Source organism: Diospyros lotus, chromosome 15, assembly GCF_014633365.1.
Source record: "Diospyros lotus cultivar Yz01 chromosome 15, ASM1463336v1, whole genome shotgun sequence".
In the NCBI taxonomy this organism is placed as follows: Eukaryota; Viridiplantae; Streptophyta; class Magnoliopsida; order Ericales; family Ebenaceae; genus Diospyros; species Diospyros lotus.
In genome coordinates this window covers 17,328,629-17,353,402 of record NC_068352.1, presented here as the reverse complement: position 1 = coordinate 17,353,402, position 24,774 = coordinate 17,328,629, and the positions used below count along the sequence as shown (strand labels likewise).

At 38.8% G+C, this 24,774-nt stretch overlaps 1 protein-coding gene and 1 non-coding gene across 2 annotated transcripts in view; both read right to left on the bottom strand.

Annotated features, from left to right (window-relative positions):
* The window catches only part of LOC127792476 (ubiquinone biosynthesis O-methyltransferase, mitochondrial), an 88,475-nt gene that overhangs the window by 25,071 nt on the left and 38,630 nt on the right, over positions 1-24,774 (bottom strand). Inside the window, exon 5 of the mRNA XM_052322976.1 lies at positions 3,200-3,248. Within this exon, the coding sequence (XP_052178936.1) occupies positions 3,200-3,248 (49 nt within the window). The remainder of the gene's footprint in view (positions 1-3,199; positions 3,249-24,774) is intronic.
* On the bottom strand, positions 8,387-8,493 carry LOC127792707 (small nucleolar RNA R71). The gene has a single exon (XR_008021179.1). It is a non-coding gene; the product is annotated as a small nucleolar RNA R71 (small nucleolar RNA).

Below are 24,774 nucleotides of genomic sequence, written 5' to 3'. Positions count from 1 at the left end.
GCTCTTTGTTTTGAGTAAGAATGCAGAATCTCTATCCATCTCTTTGGTTAAACTTCCAAGGACGGGCTGGAAAACGTTAGATGGGGTAGAGGAATAGATAAAAAGAACTAATAGGAGTTTTCTTCGGTATTCTGAAGATTTCTGACCAAAGGGGACGGATGACTAGTTACCGTTTCAAGTGTTTTAGTTTTACGTAAACAGAATAAATAGGAATTTACTTCAATATTTGAGATCTTTCTGACCAGGTAGAGGAAAATAAAAACGTTTTATATCATTAGTTGAGGAGACAAGAGAAGATAGCTGTACAAAATTAAAAACTTGTGGTAATATTTCCAAGAGAAGGCAGTTGTAGAAGATAAAATGATGTTTCTTTATATTTTTTAATGAAAGATTTTCTTTATTTGGCACTTCCTGGAATAGTTCTAATAAATAAGTATGATTGATTTACAATAGATGCATATGATATACTCAATACAGAATATAGCAAAGTATCAACCCAACTAATTTTGACCCAAGTGCAACCATAAAACTGTTAACGGATCGAGTCCATGGGCGATTAGCTAAATCAAAAGCTAATCCCTTCAAGGACTTTCATCCCTGCCGACCTATGTTGAACTAGGGCTCATTAGAGAGAACCCTTCGATGTCTTGCACACAATGTATGCTGGAAAAATAATTCTCATTATTCCTTCTAATCAACTACAAGGGAATGTTTATAATCAAACCCTAAAAGTAAGACTCCTACTAGGAGACAAATAGCAACTAATTGCAGTCTCTAATCCAACTGCAGTCTCCCAATCCAACAGAAAAACAAAGAATCTAACTGAAAATAAAGACTAATAATAGTAATGGGAAACAGAAAAACAAGGACTCCTAATAGTAATGGGCAACTGACTAATCAAAAATAGGAATAGCAATAATCCTATTCTAATCAAATTAGGCAGCAATAGATATAAGCCTATTCCATTTTGGTTTTAGATCTACGCTTGTAGATTTGGTTAATTGGAGGACGGCTAATCTTGCCCTTAACAAAAACATACGACGACCCCAACTAACAAACCAATTAAGCCTAACCCCACCGAACCAAAAATTAGCAAACACACATCCTACACCACATTCCTGGTAACAATGTCTCAAACTTCCACACAACACAGAGAACAAAGGCTTGAAGATGATGATGCAGCAAACAAGGAAAAAAGCATAGAGAAATTAAAAGAACTTGCTCCATAGAGAACAAAGAGGTTCCTTATGTTGTACAGTATACCCATTCATCCTCCACCTGTCCTATACTCAAGTGAGTTTGAAGTATGTCAAGAAAGATGTTGAGATTTCAACTTTTCCACCACTAACTAAAAATCTATTCCTAAATGGTGGAGACAAAACAAATAAAGCAAAAAATAGGGAAACCTATTGCTAATAGAAGCTAATCTGTCACTGGCCAAGCAATAAAGATTGGGAAATAGATCCCAAGAAAGGCAATGACCACACCAATAAAAAGCCAAAACTACCAATCTTGAAGGAAACAAACTTAAAAGAATTAGCTGAGACTTTCATGATCCTACCACCCAATAAGGAGACCAGCTCCCAATTGTAGACCACAGCCCCACTGGGGACATACCTGAACCCAATCTAGAGCCTATCCCTCACAGACAAACCTCCAAAACCAATTTCCTAGCAAGGCCTTGGTGGAGACCATTCCCTAAATCCAAACCTCCTGCAGCTACAGGAGACCAAATCCCATCTCAACTGACTTGATGGTATTTGAACTCATCCCCCAAGCCACTCAAAGGAAATCCCACTGCAAGTTTCAAAGCCTAGCGGCCACATGGCAAGAAAAAGAGAACAAGGACAAAAAGTATATAGAGGTGCTTAAGATGGTGCTATAAGAGTCACCCTCCCAACTTCAAATAAACATTCTTCTAAGAACCAAGTCTTGATTCACATTGTGGGCTCCTATACAACAACGTTAAGTGGAATGATTATTAAATCCAAAAGAACCCCTCTTGAAAGCAAATATAGAATTGCAAAAAGCATGAACTCTGACACCTATACATACCAAACCCATTTGATGCAACATAGATCAAAATTATCAACAACCAAATGACAGAGATTAACTTCATTTTAAATGTCATCAACAGCCCAAATCAAGAAAACAACATTGCTTAAACAAGTAACAGATGCAGATGCCGCAGTCATGATATTTGTTGAGAAAAGGAAATATAAGGCTTTTAAACCCTATCAGTTCAGTAGCAGTCTGAAAAATGTCTGCATTATATTATAAATGAGTGTCAAAATATTAGTAATCATTGATTGTGCAACCATGATAGGTAGCACCAGGCAGAACTCCAAAGACCAAACCTCAAGTATAGATTACTTCAGATTTGTTAAAGCACAAAGTTCATAATCATCTATTTATGAGAAGCAGTATACAAGACATGGTTTGTTAAAGCATAAAAGCCTGATGTAACCATCTATATATGAGAAGCAAGATGCAAGATGTGGTTTTATACACTTCACAGACCGAAAGTTTCCATACAATAACTGGAATTTCTATACCTGTATTTTTACGAACATCAACATAGAAAGGTACTACTTAAAATTTAAAAATGCTTCTGGTCCTATAGAGGCACCTCCCTGGCCTCAAATTACCATTTTCCACTCTTCCTAACATTTGAATAAATTTCAAGACACCAAAATAGTCAGGTATTCAGCTCAAGAACTAAAATTTTGAATCAGAAGGTGCCAAAGATTCACATACTGTCACTAGGACATTTTCTTTGATAAATTTAAGTTGGATCACTTATCTAATCTGGTAATTCTTGGACATGCCCGTAAAGCCTGATATATATCTACTTCAACTGCAAACTTGTTCCTCAAACAATTTGAAACCCAGTGAAACTAACTAAAACAGAATTCAAAAGAAAGTTAAGAAATATGATTTGATATGATCTAAGAGTTAATTTTATTTAAACTTTCACTATTTAGTGGTCTCACACTCACTCAAAGAACCTCATATGGCACTTAACCCTCCTTGGGAAGTTCCTACTTCCTTTCCTTCCCTTCCCCTTTTCCTGTTCTTTTTAGTACGTCCTGCTCAAAGGGGGTTACAAACAGCCAGTAGAGGCAGGGAGAAAAAAGATAAGAGCATAAAAATTGAATAAACAGCTTAAACTCTAGTAAATAAACAAAACTGCATGTACCAGCTGTTGCGTAACGATACTCAATTGCTGAAGTTAAGGGATCCAAATCCTGGAGAAGTGAATAATGTTCATGAGAATCAATGTTGAAGTTGTAAAAGCATTCTAACAATACTAATCAAGTCAGAACCAAACAACAATAATAAAGTAAATATTAGTAAGTGAATTCTGGGTTATAAGTACAGTTCATCTTGACCATCATTGTTAGAATTATTAGTATAATTGTATATATATTGTAATTATTGTATGTGTGTGTTTTATTTGTAATTATTTGTAATCAGATTAAGCCCACGGGGGTTTGAGACCCATTATGCCTATTATAAATAACAAGTTAAGAGAGACTAATCTCTTAAGTTTTTCTCTCATAATTATTTTCTCACATGGTATCAGAGCCACCAGTGAGAAAAATCCTAGGCATCGTTGTGTATTTTTTTTCCAGCGATCTTCAAACCCTAGCCATCGTCACTGCCCATGCCAGAAAACCATTGTCTGGCCACCATTTGCTAACACCACCACCACCCTAGGGTTAGCCACCACTAGATCGATCGACCGCCGAAGATCTATCGTCGACGAACCACCCAAGTGCCGCCATGCGCTGCCTCCGCTTCCACACATTGACACGTGATAGCGCGTCCGCCGATAAATTCCCTCTGGCTTCTCCAGATCTAATCCCCGATGACCCCTCAAGTTGTTTCCGGTGTCAAAGTCCTCCCCATATTTGATCTTAGTGACGCGGTTTCTGCCGGTGCTTCTCCCACTTCGGCATTAGTTGCCCATGTTGTCTCTCAATCCTTCGTTGTGTCCAATCTTGGGACAGCCAATATTACCATTGTCAGGTTGATAGGGTCTACCAATTATCTCTCATGGGCAGCCTCTATCAAAATGTGGTTCAAAAGGCAAAACCAAGCGGATCATCTTACCACAAAGGCTGAAAGTGTGCCAAAAGCTAATCGGGCTAGATGGAAATAAGTTGATACCCAGTTATATAGCCTTCTATGGTAGTCTATTGATCCGTCTATCATGCAAATTTTTTGCCCGTTTGAAACTTGTGTTGATGTGTGGAAGGAAGCTGAAGAATGTTATACAAATGATATCCAACGTTTGTACACTATGGTCTCTAATATCAAGAATCTCAAGTAAGAGTCGTCCATGAAATCTTATTTGGGGCAAGTTCGGGCTCTTATGCAAGAATTTGATGCTCTTCTTCCTCTTACTACGACTCGCACCGAACAGATTACTCAACGAGAAAAGTTTTATATGGTTATTGTGAAAGAAAATGTTACATAAGCTATTTGATTTTTTTGTTATTCATTTATATTGTATATGTTGATGTATGTTGTAGCAATAGTTAGTTTAAACTTGCGCTTATTGCTGATTCTTTTATTATGTCGATAGTTTAGATTTAGCTAAGTATATATAATCAGCTTAGCCTTATTTCTATAATTCATTAATTCCATCTATCGAAATATTCAGAGCATTCTCCTCCTCATTGTTTGTGTTCTATTCTCTGCCCTAGCTCAATCTTTACATGGTATCAGAGCCAATGACTAAGGTCAATGGCATTCAATTCTAATCATAGTGCTTCTTCCTTTCTTCCTCCTCGATCTCTTTCAGCTTTATCTTCTGCCTCAAATCTGATTTTTCAGCGATGGCAAAAGCTTTTAGCTATATACCTATCAAACTGGATCCGAACAACTACATTTTCTAGAAGGTGCAGATTTCTGCTATAATTCGAGCGTTTGATCTTCAATCCTTTCTCAACAAATCTCAGCCTCCTTCTAAGTATATCATAGATCCGAATGCTAACGAAGACAGAGCACCAATGTTGAATCCAGAATTTTTTAGTTGAACGCGATCGGATCAGCTGCTTCTTGGTTGGCTCTTCTCGACAATTGACAAAGAAGTCTTGACGCAGGTGATTCACTATGAATCATCTGTTGAGGTATGCTTGGCACTTGAAAATTTATACTCTCGTCAAACAATTGACAAGTCTTTTCAATTAAAGCAGCAACTTAGGTCAATTAAGAAGGACTCTTTGTCTATAAATGACTACATCCTTAAGATCAAAACTATAGGTCACTCTCTTGCTGCCATTGGAGAACCTCTAAGCGATAAAGATTTGCTTTTAGCAATCTTAAATGGACTGGATTATGATTATGAGACAGTAGTCAGTCTCATCACATATCAAATGGATGATATAGATCTTGAGAAGGTTCAATGCTTGCTATTGATGCATGAACAAAGATTAAACTCTAAAAATTTGGCACATACGTCAACTGTTAATGTTTAGTCAGTTATGCCTTCGTCTATGCAAGTAAACACAGTTGCTTATACACAAAAGAGTTCTAGAAATTCTGTTAATAATAGAGGAGGTTTTGCTCAAAATAGAGGTGGTTTTGTAACTCGAGGAGGTAGAGGCAAAGGTAGACAATCAGGAAAAAGATTTTGCTGCCAGCTTTGTGGCAAGCCAGGGCATTTTGTTGATAAATTTTATCATCGGTTTGATAGAAATTTTCAAAGAAGTTCTCCTATGTCTAGTTCAAATTTTGGAAGGCCACCTATGGTTTCCCAACAATCAGATTCAAGAGCTTTTGTAGCTTCTCTTAGTGATTCTAACAAAGCTTACATGAGTGATCTAGGTTTTACACAAGGAACTCATTATAATCATTTTTCTCAACCTATTGATTATAATACATCTTTGTCACAGCCTTCTTTTCAAGATCCAGCTTAGTTTGTTGACTCAGGAGCTACAAACCACATAACCTCAAACTTCAATAACCTCTCACTTCATGCTCCTTACAACGGGAATAACAAAGTCTCCGTTGGTAATGGTAAGCAACTTTCAATTTCTAATATTAGTCTTGGACATTTGTTTACTCAAACTGCACTGATCAGCATATTTTGCACTCTTATTTAGTGGTTCAAGCTTAGCATTTAAGTATTCAATGAACATGATTGCTACTCATTTTGGGCTCAATATTTGTCAATAGAATCATGCTAGATGTACACCCATTTTATACATCTTGAGCTACATAAGGGGGTATTATGACCAAAATACCCTGCGCCTCACATGCGCCTCACGCGCCTCATGAGGGGTTTTTTTTGTCATAATACCCCCTTATGTAGCCCAAGATGTACAAAATGGATGTACCAATAGCATTTTCCTTGTCAATATAGGTACACATCACATGCAAAGCGGACATGGAACAAAAAGAAACAATTTTGGTGCATGATAGGAGTGGAAGAGAAACTTAAAGGCATGGTCAGCTATCAACTTGAAATAAGATGGAGAAAGTGAAAGTGGAACAAGAGAGAAAAGTGAAAAGCGAAGAAGAAAGAGGCTAAGGAAGAAATCTAGTGGCCTATAGCAGAATGCATACCGCTGTAAAACCGTTATAAGAATTAGTTTCTAGAGCTCACGGTCCTATAGCGAAATGCATACTGCTGTAAGACCGCTTTAGGAATTGCTATATGGAGCTCACAGGTCTGCAACAACAAGCATACCGCGGTAGGACCGCAGTAGCGTTCTGAATTTCAATTCAAAGCCCGATTTCAGCCCATCTCTGTCCAAATCAATGGGAAACGAGAGTTTTTACTGTGCACGACTTTAATAACCTAAAAAACATTATATAAAGACTTATTCTTGAGGGATTTAGGGAGTTTTTTCGATGGAGAAGAAGCCGACGGAAGATTGAGGAGGTGAAGGAAGGCAACTTGAAGATTATACTTTTGATTGTATTTTTCTTTTCTTTCTCAATCTCTGCTATGGATTCCAACTCTTTTCTTTTTCTTTTGATTGCAAGAATGCATTGTTAAGTGTTTATAGCTAGGGTGAATGATGAAACCTCCACTTCTAATGGTTTGATTTAAAGTTACTCGGTTTGTTATTTTCTTATTCATTTGGATTGATTGTTTGTTATGTTCATAATGCCATTTTAATGCTTGATCACCATTGAAACATATTTGTGATTCGTATTGCTTTCGAGAAATTCAATATGGATTAGACATGGTAGCAAACAATGTAGAGTCCTATAATAGATAGAGATACCGTTATGCCCTATGAAATCATTTTGTGATGATCACCGTGATTGAATGCATGTTTATATGTTCGAAGGTTGACTAGAGATAGTTAATCTCATATATATACATAGAACTGAATAACCATCAAGAGAGGTTTTTTTATTGTAATTGGATCATCGATTTTCAACCTAAGATAAGGAATAGTAAGATCCGAGTAATGAACAATTGAATCATAGAAGGCCGACGGTGGATTCATAAACTCTAGTGCCTTATCCTTGTGAGTTTTGAATCAAAGAAATTGTTTTAGTTGCATCTTTTATTAGTGAATTAGTTTTCATTACAGTTGAAGTCTTTGTTAATGTGTGTGTTGGGTTAAGGTTAAATCAGTTAGAGTAAACGTCAAAAATTCATCCTCGTGGGTACGACACTCTATTCATCACTATATTACTTGTCACGATCCGTTCACTTACGGGATAGAATTAGGCGGACAAGTTTTTAGCGCCGTTGTCAGGAACTAGCTCTTTTGATTATTGCTTTGATTGATAATAGCTTTAACTGTAAAATTTTGTTTTCATTATTTTTTGGGCTGAGCTATTTCAATTTGTGTGTGTGCAGGGATTGAGATAGTGCATGAGCTATTCCGAACGATCGCATATTTGTGAGTTCGATCATGAGATAGAAAGAACGTTCTATCAAAGGCATCGTGAACAAAGAGCAAGGAGGGAAGAGCAACTGAGTAATATGGGTGACAACGCAAACCAACTTGTTCAAATGACGCAACCCGTTGAAGTTAATGAAAGAGACATTCTGATGGGGAACTTCATGATGCCCCCAACGATTGAGAACTAGTCAAGCATAATCTATCCTCCCTACGGGCATGAAAACTTTCAATTGAGGCTGGACGTGATCAATCTCTTCGCCAACAACATATCCTTTTATGGAATGAGCGAGGAAAATCCACACCATCACTTGTCTCGATTTCTGGAATATTGTGGGAATTTCAAGTATCAAGGAATTAATGAAGAGGCACTCATGATGCGCCTTTTCCCTCACACTCTGAAGAATAGGGCTCGAGAATGGTTAGATTCATTATCACCAGGTAGCATTACTACATGGACAAATTTGGTACAGAAGTTCACACTTAAATACTTCCCACTAGCCAAGATTAACAAGCTTAAGCATGAGATTTCAACTTTTCAGCAAGCTGAGTCTGAAAATTTTCATGAAACATGGGAGAGGTTCAAGGAGCTATTGAGGAAGTGTCCTAGTCATGGTTTTCCATTACTAGCTCAAAATCATTTTTTCTATGCTAGACTCACTCCTCATAGCCGCTCTGCAATTGATTCTACAGCAGGAGGATCAATTCGAAACAAATCAGCCGAGGAGCTTCATGACCTTTTTGAGACAATGGGTGAGCAATTGGTGATGTGGCCAGATAAAAACTCACATAAGAGAGTAGCCGAAGTGCATGAGGTGGATGTTAACACGTTGATGTTGGCCAAGATTGATGCACTATCAAAGCAGATGGAAGCCTTAAAGTATAGTTCGAATGTTAATATGGTGTAAGGATCACTCCCCATATGTGAAACTTGTGGAGCAACTCATCCATCATCTGAATGCCCGTTGCTTATAAATCCACCATTCACGGAGCAAGCTGCCTATGCAAAAAATTTCCAAAGGCAGTAGAATAACCCATTCTCACAGACATACAACATGGGTTGGAGGAATCATCCTTATTTCTCTTATGGTAATACTCAGAACATCCAAAATCCACTAAAACAAGGGCGTCCACAAGGGGAAAAAGGAGGATGGGAAGAAGCAGTTTCAAATCAAGAACAAAGTGACCGGACCGATGCAGCTATTAAGAATATTGAAAATCAGATTGAGCAGCTAGCAAAAATCCTAACAGAGAGGCAACCGGGCACGTGGCCTAGCAACACTGAGGTGAACCCGAAGGAGCAAGTAAATGAATCACAACAAGGAGCAAGGTATAACTCCCAGAAATTCATGTTAAGAGGCCCAGAGTTGCGAAAGAGACTAAAAAAGTTCAAGAGACACCAGCAGAATCAAATGAATTCGAGGCTCCAAATAATCAAGAGGAACAAGAAGCTTCAGCTAAACAAGAGCTCCAAGAGAAGGTGATGCCACCACCGGTGAAGCCATATGTCCCTCCGATTCCATTCCCTCAGAGGTTGCGCAAGTACAAGATGGATAAGCAATATGAGAAGTCTTTGGAGGTATTCAAGAAACTTCATATTAATATACCGTTTGCGGATGCCTTAGCCCAATTGCCCAGCTATGCAAAGTTCATGAAGGAGATCCTTTCGAATAAAAGGAGGTTGGACGAGCACGAGACTGTCATGTTGACGAAGGAGAGTAGTGCTATATTGCAAAATAAGCTACCACCAAAATTGAAGGATCTAGGGAGTTTCACTATCCCTTGTACCATTGGTAGTTTATATTTTGAACAAGCTTTATGTGATTTGGATGCTAGTATTAATTTAATGCCTTATTCTATTTTCAGGGAACTCGGGCTAGGAGAAGCAAAGCCTACAAGGATGTCATTGCAATTGGCGGACAGATCGGTGAAACATCCATGTGGAATTGTCGAAGATCTCTTGGTGAAAGTGGATAAATTCATATTCCCTGCTGATTTCGTCATTTTGAATATGGGAGAAGATAGGGATGTTCCACTCATATTGGGGTGACCTTTCCTAGCCACGGGACGAGCCCTCATTGATGTGCAGAAGGGACAATTAATGTTAAGACTGAATGAGGAGCAAATCACTTTCAATGTGTTTAAGGCACTCAAACTAAGCTCATCAGATTCATGCTTCCAAATAGATATTGTGGACAGAGAAGTAGAGAAATTTTTCAAATTAGAGCATCCAGCAAATCCTTGGGAGGCATGCATCATGCACTCACAGGATGAAAATTCAGTTTCAGCTACCATTGAAGAGTGTGCAGTATTTGCAAGGCTCGAAACCCATGAGAAGAGGGAGACAATACATGGAATTGGGTGTCAGTCCTTCTCGGCCACTCCCTTCAATTCAACAAGCACCAAAACTTGAGTTGAGGCAGCTGCCCTCACATCTTTGTTATGCTTATTTGGGGGAATCCTCTACTCTTCCAATTATCATTGCCAATTCTATCAACAAAGACGAGGAAGATAAATTACTTCGGGTGCTTCGGGAATACAAATCGACTATTGGATGGACTATAGCGGATATCAAAGGCATTAGTCCCTCCCTTTGCATGCACAAGATCCTCATGGAAGAAACTTATAAGTCTGTAGTGCAACATTAACGTCGACTAAACCCTCATCTTCAAAATGTGGTCAGAGCTGAGGTATTGAAATTGCTTGATGTTGGGATTATTTACTCCATATCGGATAGTGCATGGGTTAGTCCTGTTCAAGTGGTGCCTAAAAAGGGAGGTATTGTAGTGGAAAAGAACGAAAACAACGAGCTCATTCCAGTTCGACCTATTACCGGATGGCGGGTTTGCATTGACTATCGTAAGTTGAATGATGCAACGTGAAAAGATCATTTTCCCCTACCATTCATTGATCAAATGTTGGAGCGCTTAGCAGGTCATTCTCACTATTGTTTCCTTGATGGCTATTCGGAATATAATCAAATTCCAATAGCTCCAGAAGACCAAGAGAAGACAACATTCACTTGTCCATATGGTACGTTCGCTTACCGACGGATGCCATTTGGTTAGTGTAATGCCCGTGCCACTTTTCAGCGTTGTATGATATCAATCTTCTCTGATATGGTAGAAAGATTTATTGAAGTGTTCATGGATGATTTCTCAGTCTTTGGTTCTTCATATGACGAATGCTTAAAGAACTTGACAATTGTTTTGAAGCGCTATGAAGAAACAAACTTGGTGCTCAATTGAGAGAAATGTCACTTCATGGTCCAAGAGGGAATATAGTGACAAGTAATATAATGATGAATAGAGTGTCGTACCCACGAGGACTAACTTTTGATGTTTACTCTAACTGATTTAACCTTAACCTAACACACACATTAACAAAGACTTCAACTGTAATGAAAACTAATTCACTAATAAAAGATGCAACTAAAACAATTTCTTTGATTCAAAACTCACAAGGATAAGGCACTAGGGTTTGTGAATCCACCGTCAGCCTTCTATGATTCAATTGTTCATTACTTGGATCTTACTATTCATTATCTTAGGTTGAAAATCGATGATCCAATTACAACCAAAAACCTCTCTCGATAGTCATTCAGTTCTATGCATATATATGAGACTAACTATCTCGAGTCAATCTTCGAACATATAAGCATGCATTCAATCACGAAGATCATCACAAAATGATTTCATAGGGCATAACGGTATCTCCACCTATTATAGGACCCTACGTTGTTTGCTACCATGTCTAATCCATACTGAATCTCTAGAAAGCAATACAAATCACAAATATGTTTCAAGATCAAGCATTAAAACGACATTATGAACATAACAAACAATCAACCCCAATGAATAAGGAAATAACAAACCGAGTAACTTTAAATCAAACCATTAGAAGTCAAGGTTTCATCATTCACCCTAGCTATAAACACTTAGCAATGCATTCTTGCAATAAAAAAAAAAAAAGAGTTGGAATCCATAACAAAGATTTGAGAAAGAAAAGAAAAATACAACCGAAGAGTATAGTCTTCAATCTTCCGTTCGCTCTTCTTCCATCCAAAACTCCCCAAATCCCTCAAGAATAAGTCTTTATATAGTGCTTTTTAGGTTATTAAAGTCGTTCACAGTGAAAACTCTCGTTTCCCATTGATTTGGATGGAGACGGGCCGAAATCGCGCTTTGAATTGAAGTTCAGAACTCTACCGCGGTATGCTTGTTGTTGTAGACCCGTGAGCTCTAGATAGCAATTCCTAAAGCAGTCTTACAGCGGCATGCATTCCACTGTAAGACCGTGAGCTCCAGAAACTAATTCATATAGCGGTCCTACAATGGTATACACTCCGCTATAGGCCACTAGATTTCTTCCTTAGCCTCTTTCTTTTTCGCTTTTCATTTTTCACTCTTGTTCCACTTTCACTTTCTCCATCTCATTTCAAGTTGATAGTTGACCATGCATTCAAGTTTTATTTCCACTCTTATCATGCACCAAAATCATTTCTTTTTGTTCCATGTCTGCTTTGCATGTGATTTGTACCTATATTGACAATATTGAGCCCAAAAAAAGTAGCAATCATGTTCATTGAATACTTAAATGCTAAGATTGAACCACTAAATAAGAGTGCAAAATATACTGATGAAACACCCCCAAACTTAGCCTCTTAGTCGTCCCGAACAAGATTATCACTCACGCACACCTTAGATAACCTTACCATTAGTCTCAGATTTTGGTATCTTTTAAAATTCACAATGAGTTATCAAGTAATGCTCCACTATAGTTTTGGACACATTCCATGCTTGACGTGTGTGTGTGCATAGTCGGATTCTTTATCACGCATAAAGTTGTTGCTACCCGACCCTTTGATAGTCCTATTTTCCTTTCCATCGTATGACTTGCACTTCACCCCCAAACTTAAAACTTTTATTCAATCCCTAGGTATCCTATGGTCACTCTCTCTTTTTTTTGGTCTAGTTGGGTCTAGCTAGAGATAGGTCTAGCTAGAGATAACGCTACCTCAATCTGTGAAGATTCTCCTTAATTTTGAGTGCTTTGACATTCCAACCTCTACCAAGCAGTCAAACCCACTAGTTTTCTTCATCCCCCACAATATAAGTGTCAGCACAATCATCCTTTACTTTTTTTTTTTTTAGCAAAGCCTCTCCCCATTAAGCTTTCTAGAAGAACCTTATAGCAAGCTTTCAGTTGATGACTCCCAAGTCAGATGACCTTAGGACACCAAGTGTTGAGACACCCCTACGGACTTAATCACCCGATTCAACTAGGCTACGAAGAGAGGTGCATAATATATATACAGGATGATTGATATAGTGTGCATGACATAACAATAGGGGGATAAGATTTCTAGCCTTTGGTCATTGCTTAGCTTTTGTTAGTTTGTCTACACACTCCACACAAATTTTAAACATGCATGGAATCAACACACTCCTCAGTAGACACTACCAAAGCTTGACCTTTCCCCAAACTTTTTCATTTCTTTTTTTTATGAGTTACAATACTAAGCCGAAGGGGAAAGTCCACTAGCCATCTAGGTGAGTGTGTTCAACCTATGCAATGTGTAACCCGACGCAAGTGCTCAATAAAAGTCATCACATGAACATATGAGTAATTCAAACAATGTGAGGGGCATCACTATCAACTACTCTGTGAATCATAAAATTACCATGTAGTTTTCATCATTGCTGGTAGAGCTATCCATTTTTCTTTTTTTTTTTTGCTACAACCAAGTAGGCTAACACATCATGCATGATCGGATCAACCAAACCCTCCCCCCAAACTTAAAATGAGCCATTGTCCCAAGGGCTCGGAAAGCATTAAACAAGAAGGAAGGTACTTGGGATGGAGAATCGGTGTAGTGATTGCCAGAGTGAATCAATGGTCTTCGGGATGCGACGGTGGCTGGTACCAAAATAGTTGGGCAAACATGGATCTCACCTCCTCATGCTAGGTACGAAGGTCGGCTCTGAGAACATCCAAGCCCGCTTGCAACAAGTGGAATTGTTCATCTTGCTCCTCTCGATTTTCTTGTATCTGTGCTTGCATGGCCTCCAAGGTGGGGCCGAAGTTGACCCCTCCAGGCCGGCGTCGAGGTGGTGGTCTCACTGCTAGTGGTGCTTCGGGTTCCATGTATTCCTCAGCTGCATCTTCTTCCCCGGCCTCTGCTGCTGCGTCTCGCATTTGAGCTGCATGTCGGCGCTGGGCAATCTGAGTCTGCGACTGCCGGATAGTGTATAGATTGATTAGTGTGGGTTTCGTCTTGTCGAGCTCTGATGATGATGTAAGAACTTTGGCTTGTTTGCACAACGCCGAGATGAGTGCTGGAAAATAAATCCTCTTCTTACTACCCTTGGTCAAGGCGAGGGTGACAATTTGTTGGAAGATGCGCTCGCCAAAATTCAAATCATGTCCAGTAGCCAAGGTATACAGCAGTTGCATTCGTGGAGGATATATCTCAGTCATGTGAGGATGGAGCGATGTTAGAGGATAAGATGTAATGGAACATCTTCGCCTTGAGGTTGAGCTCGTTATGGAGCACCACATTGTGGCGTGGCCACACCGGTGGGATGTCCTCGTTGAAGCAAAAACGAGCCACTTGATTCCAGTCTGCTATGTGCGGGAGATCTGTCATTGGTGTCACTTGATAAAAGTGGTGAATGATGTCAGGACTGAATGGTACCCATATTCCTCGCACATATGTATGGAAGGCATGAGCTTCTTCATCGTCACCTCCAAGAATGTTCGCATTGAAATTGGCGAGGAATTCTCGAACCACAGAAGGATAGATCTTGTGAGGCTTGGCACAAAATTTGTGCCACTTCTTGGCATGAATAACTTCAGAAACACCTGTGATCTCAATGCTAGCGAGGTCAACTTCTTGCTCCCTGTGGAGAGGCCAGGACTCTATCACCTGAGCCCGTTTTTCAGCTTTGGCAGTAAGGTAGATGAGATAGGATGGATGGTCAGCTCGCGGTCGTTTGGAATCATTTGAACTTGTTGCAATGGCTTTACCCTTGTTTGTGATTGGAGTGTAGCAAGTTTTGGGTGCCATCTTTGCTTGTGATCGTTCCTGCAAGCACAAAACCAACCATTAGAATGGGAATGAAGAAGGGAAATAATCAATTATTTCTCTATTTGTTTGTTTCTTATCTTCTTTTTTTTTTTTATATACATATTTTGTAGAAGCCAAATGTGTCACAATATCCCCCAAACTAAACTCATGTCACTCCCCCAACTCATAGTGCAATGTGTGTGAAAATGTGTGGTTGGGGCATTTCATCGAACACTTGGTGTGCATGCTGAGGGGAAAAGAAGAAAATAGGGCTAAATCCACTAAATTTCCCCAAACAAAAGCATAACAAATAGCAACAACATCACCAACCACAATATCTGTGCTCCCATTCACAAATCAACTCAACACCCATTTCCACAATGGAGCTTCAATCCATACAAAAAAAACACTAAAAGGATTCCACACATACCTTAAATGTTGAAGTTGGAGAGTGTAGAGGGGAGGTTCATGAGGAAAATCTTGGGAAATTGGGATGGGAGCAGCTAGGAGAATAGTGGGAGGCTAGGCAAGGGTGGGGTGAGGGAAATTTTGAGAGGGAAAAGAGAACGAGAGGGCGGGCGCGGGGGGGGGGGGGGGGGGGGGGAACAAATGGGCAAGGGTCGGCCTATTAAGGCCGACCCGTACCGCGGTGCGACCGCAGCATGCACACCAAGTGTTCGATAAAATGCCCCAACCACACATTTTCACACACATTGCATTATAAGTTAGGGGAGTGACATGAGTTTAGTTTGGGGGATATTGTGACACCTTTGGCTTCTAAAAAATATATATACCAAAAAAAAAAAAAAAAGAAGAAGAAGATAAGAAACAAACAAATAGAGAAATAATTGATTCTTTCCCTTCTTCATTCCCATTCCAATGGTTGGTTTTGTGCTTGCAGGAATAATCACAAGCAAAGATGGCACCCAAAACTCACTACACTCCAGCCGCAAACAAGGGTAAAGCCATTGCAACAAGTTCAAATGCTTCAAAACGACCACGAGCTGACCCACCATCCTATCCCATCCACCTTACTGCCAAAGTTGAAGAACGGACCCAAGTGATAAAGTCCTGGCCTCTCCACAGGGAGCGAGAAGTTGACCTCGCTAGCATTGAGATCACAGGTGTTTCTGAAGTTATTCACGCCAAGAAGTGGCACAAATTTTGTGCCAAGCCTCACAAGATCTATCCTTCCGTGGTTCGAGAATTCCTCGCCAATTTCAATGCGAACATTCTTGAAGGTGACGATGAAAATGAAGAAGCTCATGCCTTCCATAAATATGTGCGAGGAGTATGGGTACCATTCAGTCCTGACATCATCCACCACTTTTATCAAGTGACACCAAGGACAGATCTCCCGCACATAGCGGACTGAAATCAAGTGGCTCGTTTTTGCTTCAACGAGGACATCCCACCAGTGTGGCCACGCCACAATGTGGTGCTCCATAACGAGCTCAACCTCAAGGCGAAGATGTTCCATTACATCTTATCTTCTAACATCGCTCCATCCTCACACATGACTGAGATATATCCTCCACGAATGCAGCTGCTGTATACCTTGGCTACTGGACATGATTTGAATTTTGGCGAGCGTATCTTCCAACAAATTGTCACCCTCGCCTTGACCAAGGGTAGTAAGAACAAGATTTATTTTCCAGCACTCATCTCGGCGTTGTGCAAGCAAGCCAAAGTTCCTACATCATCATCAGAGCTCGACAAGACGAAACCCACACTAATCAATCTATACACTATCCGGCAGTCGCAGACTCAGATTGCCCAGTGCCGACATGCAGCTCAAATGCGAGACGCAGCAGCAGAGGCCGGGGAAGAAGATGCAGCTGAGGAGTAAATGGAACCCGAAGCACCACTAGCAATGAGACAACCACCTCGACGCCGGCTTGGAGGGGTCAACTTCGGCCCCACCTTGGAGGCCATGCAAGCACATCAACAATTCCACTAGTTGCAAGCGGGTCTGGATGTTCTCAGAGCCGACCTTCGTACCTAGCATAAGGAGGTGAGATCCATGTTTGCCCAGCTATTCTGGTACCAGCCATCGTCGTGTCCCGAAAACCATTGATTCACTCCGGCAATCACTGCATCGATTCTCCATCCCAAGTACCTTCCTTCTTGTTTAATGCTTTCCGAGCCCTTGGGACAATGGCTCATTTTAAGTTTGGGGGGAGGGTTTGGTTGGTCCGATCATGCATGATGTGTTAGCCTACTTGGTTGTAGCAAAAAAAAAAAAAAAGAAAAATGGATAGCTCTACCAACAATGATGAAGACTACATGATATTTTTATGATTCACAGAGTAGTTGATAGTGATGCCCCTCACATTGTTTGAATTACTAATATGTCCATGTGATGACTTCTATTGAGCACTTGCGTCGGGTTACACATTGCATAGGTTGAACACACTCACCTAGATGGCTAGTGGACTCTCCCCTTCGACTTAGTATTGTAACTCATTTAAAAAACAAAGAAAGAAAGAGAGTTTGGAGAAGGTCAAGCTGTGGTAGTGTCTACCGAGGAATGTGTAGATTCCGTGCATGTTAAAATTTGTGTGGAGTATGTAGACAAACTAACGGAAGCTGAGCAATGACCAAAGGCTAGAAATCTTATCCCTCTATTGTTGTGTTATGGACATTATATCAATCATCCTGTATATATATTATGCACCGCTCTTCGTAGCCTAGTTGAATCGGGTGATTAAGTCTGTAGGGGTGTCTCAACACCTGATGCCCTAAGGTCATTTGACTTGGGAGTCATCGGCTGAAAGCTCGTTACAAGGTTCTTCTAGAAAGCTTAATGGGGAGAGACTTTGCTAAAAAAAAAAAAGAGTAAAGGGTGATTGCGCTGACACTTACATTGTGGGGATGAAGAAAGTTAGTGGGTTTGACTGCTTGGTAGAGGTTGGAATGTTAAAGCACTTAAAATTAAGGAGAATCTTCACAGACTGAGGTAGCATTATCTCTAGCTTAACCTAACTGGACTTATAAAAATAACATAAAAAAATAAATGAGAGTAACCATAGGATACCTAGGGATTGAATAAAAGTATTAAGTTTGGGGGTGGAGTGGAAGTCATAAGAGGGAAAGGAAAACATGACCATTGAAGGGTTGGGTAGCAACAACCTAATGCATGATAAAGAATCCAACAATGCACACACACCTGTTAGGCATGGAATGAATCCAAAAACTATGGTGGAGCATTACTTGATAACTCATTGTGAATTTTAAAAGATACCAAAATCTGAGACTAATGGTAAGGCTATCCAATGTGTGCATGAGTCATAATCTTGTTCGGGACGACCAAGAGGCTAAGTTTGGGGGTATTTGATCAGCATATTTTGCACTCAATATTGTCAATATAGGTACACATCACATGCAAAGCGGACATGGAACAAAAAGAAACAATTTTGGTGCATGATAGGAGTGGAAGAGAAACTTGAAGGCATGGTCAGCTATCAATTTGAAATAAGATGGAGAAAGTGAAAATGGAACAAGAGAGAAAAGTGAAAAGCGAAGAAGAAAGAGGCTAAGGAAAAAATCTAGTGGCCTACTGCGGAATGCATACCGCTGTAGGACTACTATAAGAATTAGTTTATGGAGCTCACGGTCCTACAACGGAATGCATACCGCTTTAAGACCGCTTTAGGAATTGCTATATGAAGCTCACGAGTCTGCAGCAACAAGCATACTGCAGTAGGACCGCGGTAGCATTCTAAACTTTAATTCAAAGCCCGATTTCAGCCCATCTCCGTCCAAATCAATGGGAAACGAGAGTTTTCATTGTGCACGACTTTAATAACCTAAAAAGCACTATATAAAGACTTATTCTTGAGGGATTTTGTCATGAACCTAGGGTTCAAGACGGACTGAAATGGACAATCGGAAAGATCCGATTGAATTAAGGTTAAGAGCAGAATGTATTAGAGGAAAAATTGAAGAAGAATGGGGGAGAAATTAGAGAGAAAATGAGGGAGAGCAGAATAGAGAAATGAAAGGGAGATTGTAGAGAAATTGTAGAGAGAGAATCAGATTTCAATTATCAATTCAAGCATGCCTTCCATCCTCTCTAGCTGTGGCTTATATAGCCTCACAGCATTGCCCATGCACCCATGTGCAGTTACAACAATAACTATAACTATCTATAGCCTAAACAATTAGTTATAACAGAAAGAAGAAAGGAAATTACAAAGTATAATAATGCATGTAAGCTAAAAATTATTATATTTCCTACTCTATCCTTGGGGATCCTTGGGGTCATGACAGATTTAGGGAGTTTTTCGATGGAGAAGAAGCTGACGAAGATTGAGGAGGTGAAGGAAGGCAACTTGAAGATTATACTTTTGGTTGTATTTTTCTTTTCTTTCTCAATCTCTGCTATGGATTCCAACTTTTCTCGTTTTCTTTTGATTGCAAGAATGCATTGCTAAGTGTTTATAGCTAGGGTGAATGATGAAACCTCCACTTCTAATGGTTTGATTTAAAGTTACTCGGTTTGTTATTTCCTTATTCATTCGAGTTGATTGTTTGTTATGTTCATAATGTCGTTTTAATGCTTGATCACCATTGAAACATATTTGTGATTTGTATTGCTTTCGAGAAATTCAATATGGATTAGACATGATAGCAAACAACGTAGGGTCCTATAATAGGTAGAGATACCGTTATGCCCTATGAAATCATTTTGTGATGATCACCGTGATTGAATGCATGTTTATATGTTCGAAGGTTGACTAGAGATAGTTAATCTCATATATATACATAAAACTGAATGACCATCGAGAGAGGCTTTTGGTTGTAATTGGATCATCGATTTTCAACCTAAGATAAGGAATAGTAAGATCCGAGTAATGAACAATTGAATCATAGAAGGCCGACGGTAGATTCACAAACCCTAGTGCCTTATCCTTGTGAGTTTTGAATCAAAGAAATTGTTTTAGTTGCATCTTTTATTAATGAATTAGTTTTCATTATAGTTGAAATCTTTGTTAATGTGTGTGTTAGGTTAAGGTTAAATCAGTTAGAGTAAACGTCCAAAGTTAGTCCTCGTGGGTACGACACTCTATTCATCACTATATTACTTGTCACGATCCGTCCACTTGTGGGATAGAATTAGGCGGACATGCACCTATTTCAAACATTTATTTGCCAAATGTTTTAGATGTTCCTGCCATGAAAAATAATCTCATCAGTGTCTCACAACTTACAAGAGACCATGATCTTGTGGCAGAATTTGATTCTAGTTCTTGTTTGATTAAGGACAAGAATACCAGGGAGGTGCTACTCAAAGGATGCCTTAAGGATGGGCTATATCAATTGAGTTCAGCAATTAATTATGTTATTCCTTGTGCTTCAACCCAGCCTATTGAGTCTAATTCTATTTCTATCAGTACATGTACATCTTCATTTGATTGTAATGTTTTTCCTTCAAATAAATGTAAGGGATAGCTTCCATTATGTTCTGGTCTATCACCTAATGTTCATCTAGCTCAAACTAAAAGAATGTATAATCAATGGCATGCCAAGCTAGGGCATCCATCATTCAATGTACTTCGTTTCATTCTTAATAAAATTCGTTTTCCTTGTTCTCATTCCAATGTTTCTTTTTGTGATTCATGTAAGATTGGCAAACTTAGTCAACTTCCCTTTGCTGATTGTCCTATTACAGCAAAGAAACCTCTTGAGTTGATTTACTCAGACTTATGGGGTCCTTCTCCTACTTTGTTCTTCTCTTACTTTGTCCATTGATGACTTCCCTGGGTGATTAAAGTTGATTGCTCCAAGGTCAGGTCTGTAGGCTTCAGCATGAATTTCATACGGCTTTCCTCCCTTCGAACTTCCGCAAACGCCTCTCTTAGACTTTGCAAAGGCTTTGTACCAAGAATTCTCCCTCTTACTCCATCTAGGTTTTTGTTCAAACCTATGAGAAACTTGAATAGTCTCTTCTTTTCCACAATCTGCTTGTACCTTGCTGAATCATCTGTACACTTCCATTGGATAGTATCATACTTATCCAATTGAAGCCAATACTTGTTTACGGAGTTAAAATACTGTGTAACATGGGAATCTCCTTTCTTTAGATCATCAAGCATGCTCTCTATCTCAAATAATTCAGAGGTATTCTCAATATGTGAGTAGGCTTCCCTAGTAGCCACCCAAATCTCTTGTGCAGAGTTATAAAGAAAAAAATTCTCACCTATTTCGTTTGTCATAGAGTTGATGAGCCAAGACATCACCATATTATTTTCGAACTTCCAAGCTTTGAATCCTGGTTCTGCTTCTCCTGGTTTGGTTGTGGCTCCGATTAAGTAATCATCTTTTCCCTTGCCACATAAACATCAACACTGATTGTGGCCATTGAAGATAGTTCTGACCATTTAGCTTGTGCCCTGTAATGGTGAACATGTTGTTGTCAATAGTTCCAGGGTTGCTGTTTGGTAGTGGAATGATCTCAGAAGATTGGCTGCTTCTGCCGGCCATTGTGAATAATGGCAAGACTGGCAGGTACTGGTAGAAGGGAGCTGGATTATGCAGCAGCTAATCCCCTAAGGTTTGATAACAGGAAAAAAATCTTGCTCTAATACATGTAGAAAATAATTAGGAGAAAGGAAATCTCTACCTTTTCATTCGTGCATGGGATGTATATATACATATGCGTACAAGACATCTATCTCCTATAGAAGTCTGCTCTATTTACAAGATATCTAAGTTATTTAAAATACAAACTAGCTATCTCTAAATTTTAGAAATACAATTTAAACTAAATTATATAAACTGAATTATCTTTTTTTCCCCGCTATCTCTAACTTTCATAGGATTTCGGATCCTCATCTTGCACTATTCTCAGCCTGTTGGCCTCCCAATCTCTTAATTCCACCTTGTTACAAAGCAATTAGTAGAAAATATGGGAAAAGATGGAAACTACACCCTGTTAGAAAACGAGTAGATCCTTGCCTTCCTAAGATGGCTCTTTCCTAATCTAATCTAGATTGTGTGCGTGCACCAATTGATTTGATTGTCTTTCTATTGATTTGATTATATTTGTACTGTAGTTTACAGTTGTAAAGTCTTTCTTTTTCTGTACATATTTCCTAAGCTAGTTTAGGAAACTATCTAATTAGGAATCTTCCTAATTAGACTTAGGAAACTGCCTATTCGAATGATAGGTGTGCATATATGCTGATTGAGCCTTGGAATGAATAAGATTGGATGGTTTTCGTCTCTTTTGACACACCCAATACAGCAGGCTGGTATCTTTTTGTAATAACAGATAGTAATTGCATCCCATAGTTAAGTAATTTGATGAGCTCCTCAAATTTTTACTTAAGAAGACCATGCACTCTCCCATTTGTAATGCAACAGTATACCAATTTAAGATGAATAAAGTTTCAGGTAAATTAAGGTCCATGACTCCATGAGATGTCAAAAGAATATCAGATTCCCAATCCTCTGACTGCTGAATATACAGCAGTTCATGCAATAAGAAATAACTCAATTATGAAAGGTAAGCAGACTCTTTTGTAGAATGCTGCCAAGACATTGACAATACTAACAAGAAAGCAGTGACCACAAGCTAAGAAGCATTGACTTATACATGGACAAAGAAACATAAATGATCTTGGAAAAAATATGAATACAGATACAGCAAAAATATGGGATAAAGTTAATTTTTTTGTGTTTTTATTTGTGATGTTTACAAACTTTACAACTAAAAAATAAAAAATCATTGAAAAAATACCCCTAATCCAATACTAAAATATATACCATTGTTATATAATAAGACAATACATAAAGATACCACTAATCCAATTTAATGAATAAACATCATATTCAAAATAGAAAAGAATTAGCTATTCTTGTTGGAGTCCTAATTAGGATTACTTTTGTGTTTTTAATTCTTTACCCAAAAACTTATTGTATTTGTAAATTTTAACCCTAAAAGATGTTAACAACTCTATTAAAAACTCCATCATGTTATTCTATTGTGTTCTTTCTGTGGCCAACCCATGTGCAAGCATGTACATTTGATGTCCTAACAGTGTCCAAAAATGAAAATAATAATAAAAAATTAGGACACTCCATATAGAGCATTTACGAGTCAGACATGGCTAAAGCACCCCAAAATGAAGCATCTGATCCTTCCTAGACCAGAAGATGCAAAAATGTCACAGATGACATGAAATTTGCTCATGAATTAGCCAAAGGAGTTTGAGGCCCCCATAAATTCACCACAGCATACAACTTTTTTGTGTAGCACTTGCCTTAATACAGTTCTATTATTTCTGCGTGTGGATTGAAACAGGTAGGGTAGGGAGCCTAGAACCCAACCAGACCCGTTAAAGAATCTCCCAATTAATCCCCAACCTGCAGAAACAACCCAACCTGAACCATTAAAACAATTTCCCAATTAATCCCCAACCTGCTTCTAACCCATCATAATCCCACCCAACTCAGCTAATGTTAATTCCCCCAATTATTTCCCACTTCACCCGGTTAGTTTTCTCCTTTGCCATTTGCCTTCCCTGGTCTTTGAAAAAGTATTATCCTCCAGAAATTCCTCAAGTGCTCCCTCCCCTCCCACCTTAAGATCTGAGTCTATATTCACCATTTTGAGTCCTCTGTCTTCTCTCGTTCATTTGTGGAGTGCTTCTCTCTATTTCTCTCTCTCTCTCACTTGTCTAAATGTCTCCAATATCATTACAAACCCACTCAAATTCCCAACTTCCCCTACCTAATCCAAACCCCTAGCTTCCTTCCATTGATCCTCAATCTGCCTCAATAACCTTTTACCCACAACCACCTATTTATAGCTTCCAATACCATGAAATTCTTCAATGTCAACCAACAAAAACTAAATGTATTCAACATCTTTGATTCTTCAATCAGATAACTGCAGTAATAATAAAGGATTGAGAACGGCCAGTGGTGGCTACAATGGAGTTCACCTCCTGTGAGTTTCTAGCAAGACAAATGCTAAAATCTAGTAAGTGATGTTGATCCTTTTTCTTTTTCTTTTTCTTTTTTGACAAAACAGTCCTTAAGTTCCGAAACATGATATACAAGTTTTGGAACACACGAAAGATGCGAAACCTGTTTCAATAATTTCAAAACACATGATTAATCTGAAAGTTTCAAAACATGCTCTACAAGTTTCGAAAATGTTTCTAATCCAGCTTTAAAAGTTTCAAAGCTCTTCAAATTTGTCTAGCAGAGAAATAAAGGATTAAGTTATGTAAACTACTTTTTTCTCTGTATGTGTATATGTTTATCTATATTTATTTTGAATCTTTTCAAATTTTAGAGCCAAAACGTGTGTAATGATATTTTTCATATCACATTTAGTGCTGAATGTATGCTGTTTGTTTCAGAAAAGCTAGTCTCAAAACTGAAGTACTCAAAATCTGTACTTACTCCAACGGCTAGTTTCTCAACAGTTTCTTTTTTTTTTTTTTTTTTTTTTTTGAGCTTATAAATACCAAGTCTTGAAGGCTTCAAAGGTAGAGACACACACGAAGGACACTACTAAAAATCCTTGAAGCATTCTTACAAGCACAAAGGCTTCCCAAGAAAACTTTTTCATTGTTTTATCTATACATGTAAAACCTATGTTAAACTATTTATTCTTAAAGGTGCTTGTATTTCAAGCGTATCAACTATTTGTATTGTCATAAAAAATGTTGGTAGTTGAGCCTTGGAGAAATTACTTGGTGTTTTGCAAAGGATTCGAGGTGAACACATGAAAACCTTTGGTTTGTTTTGTGTTTGTTGAGTTATATGGTTATAATCTAGGGTTAATCTTATATTAGAGCCCATGGCCCATGGCCC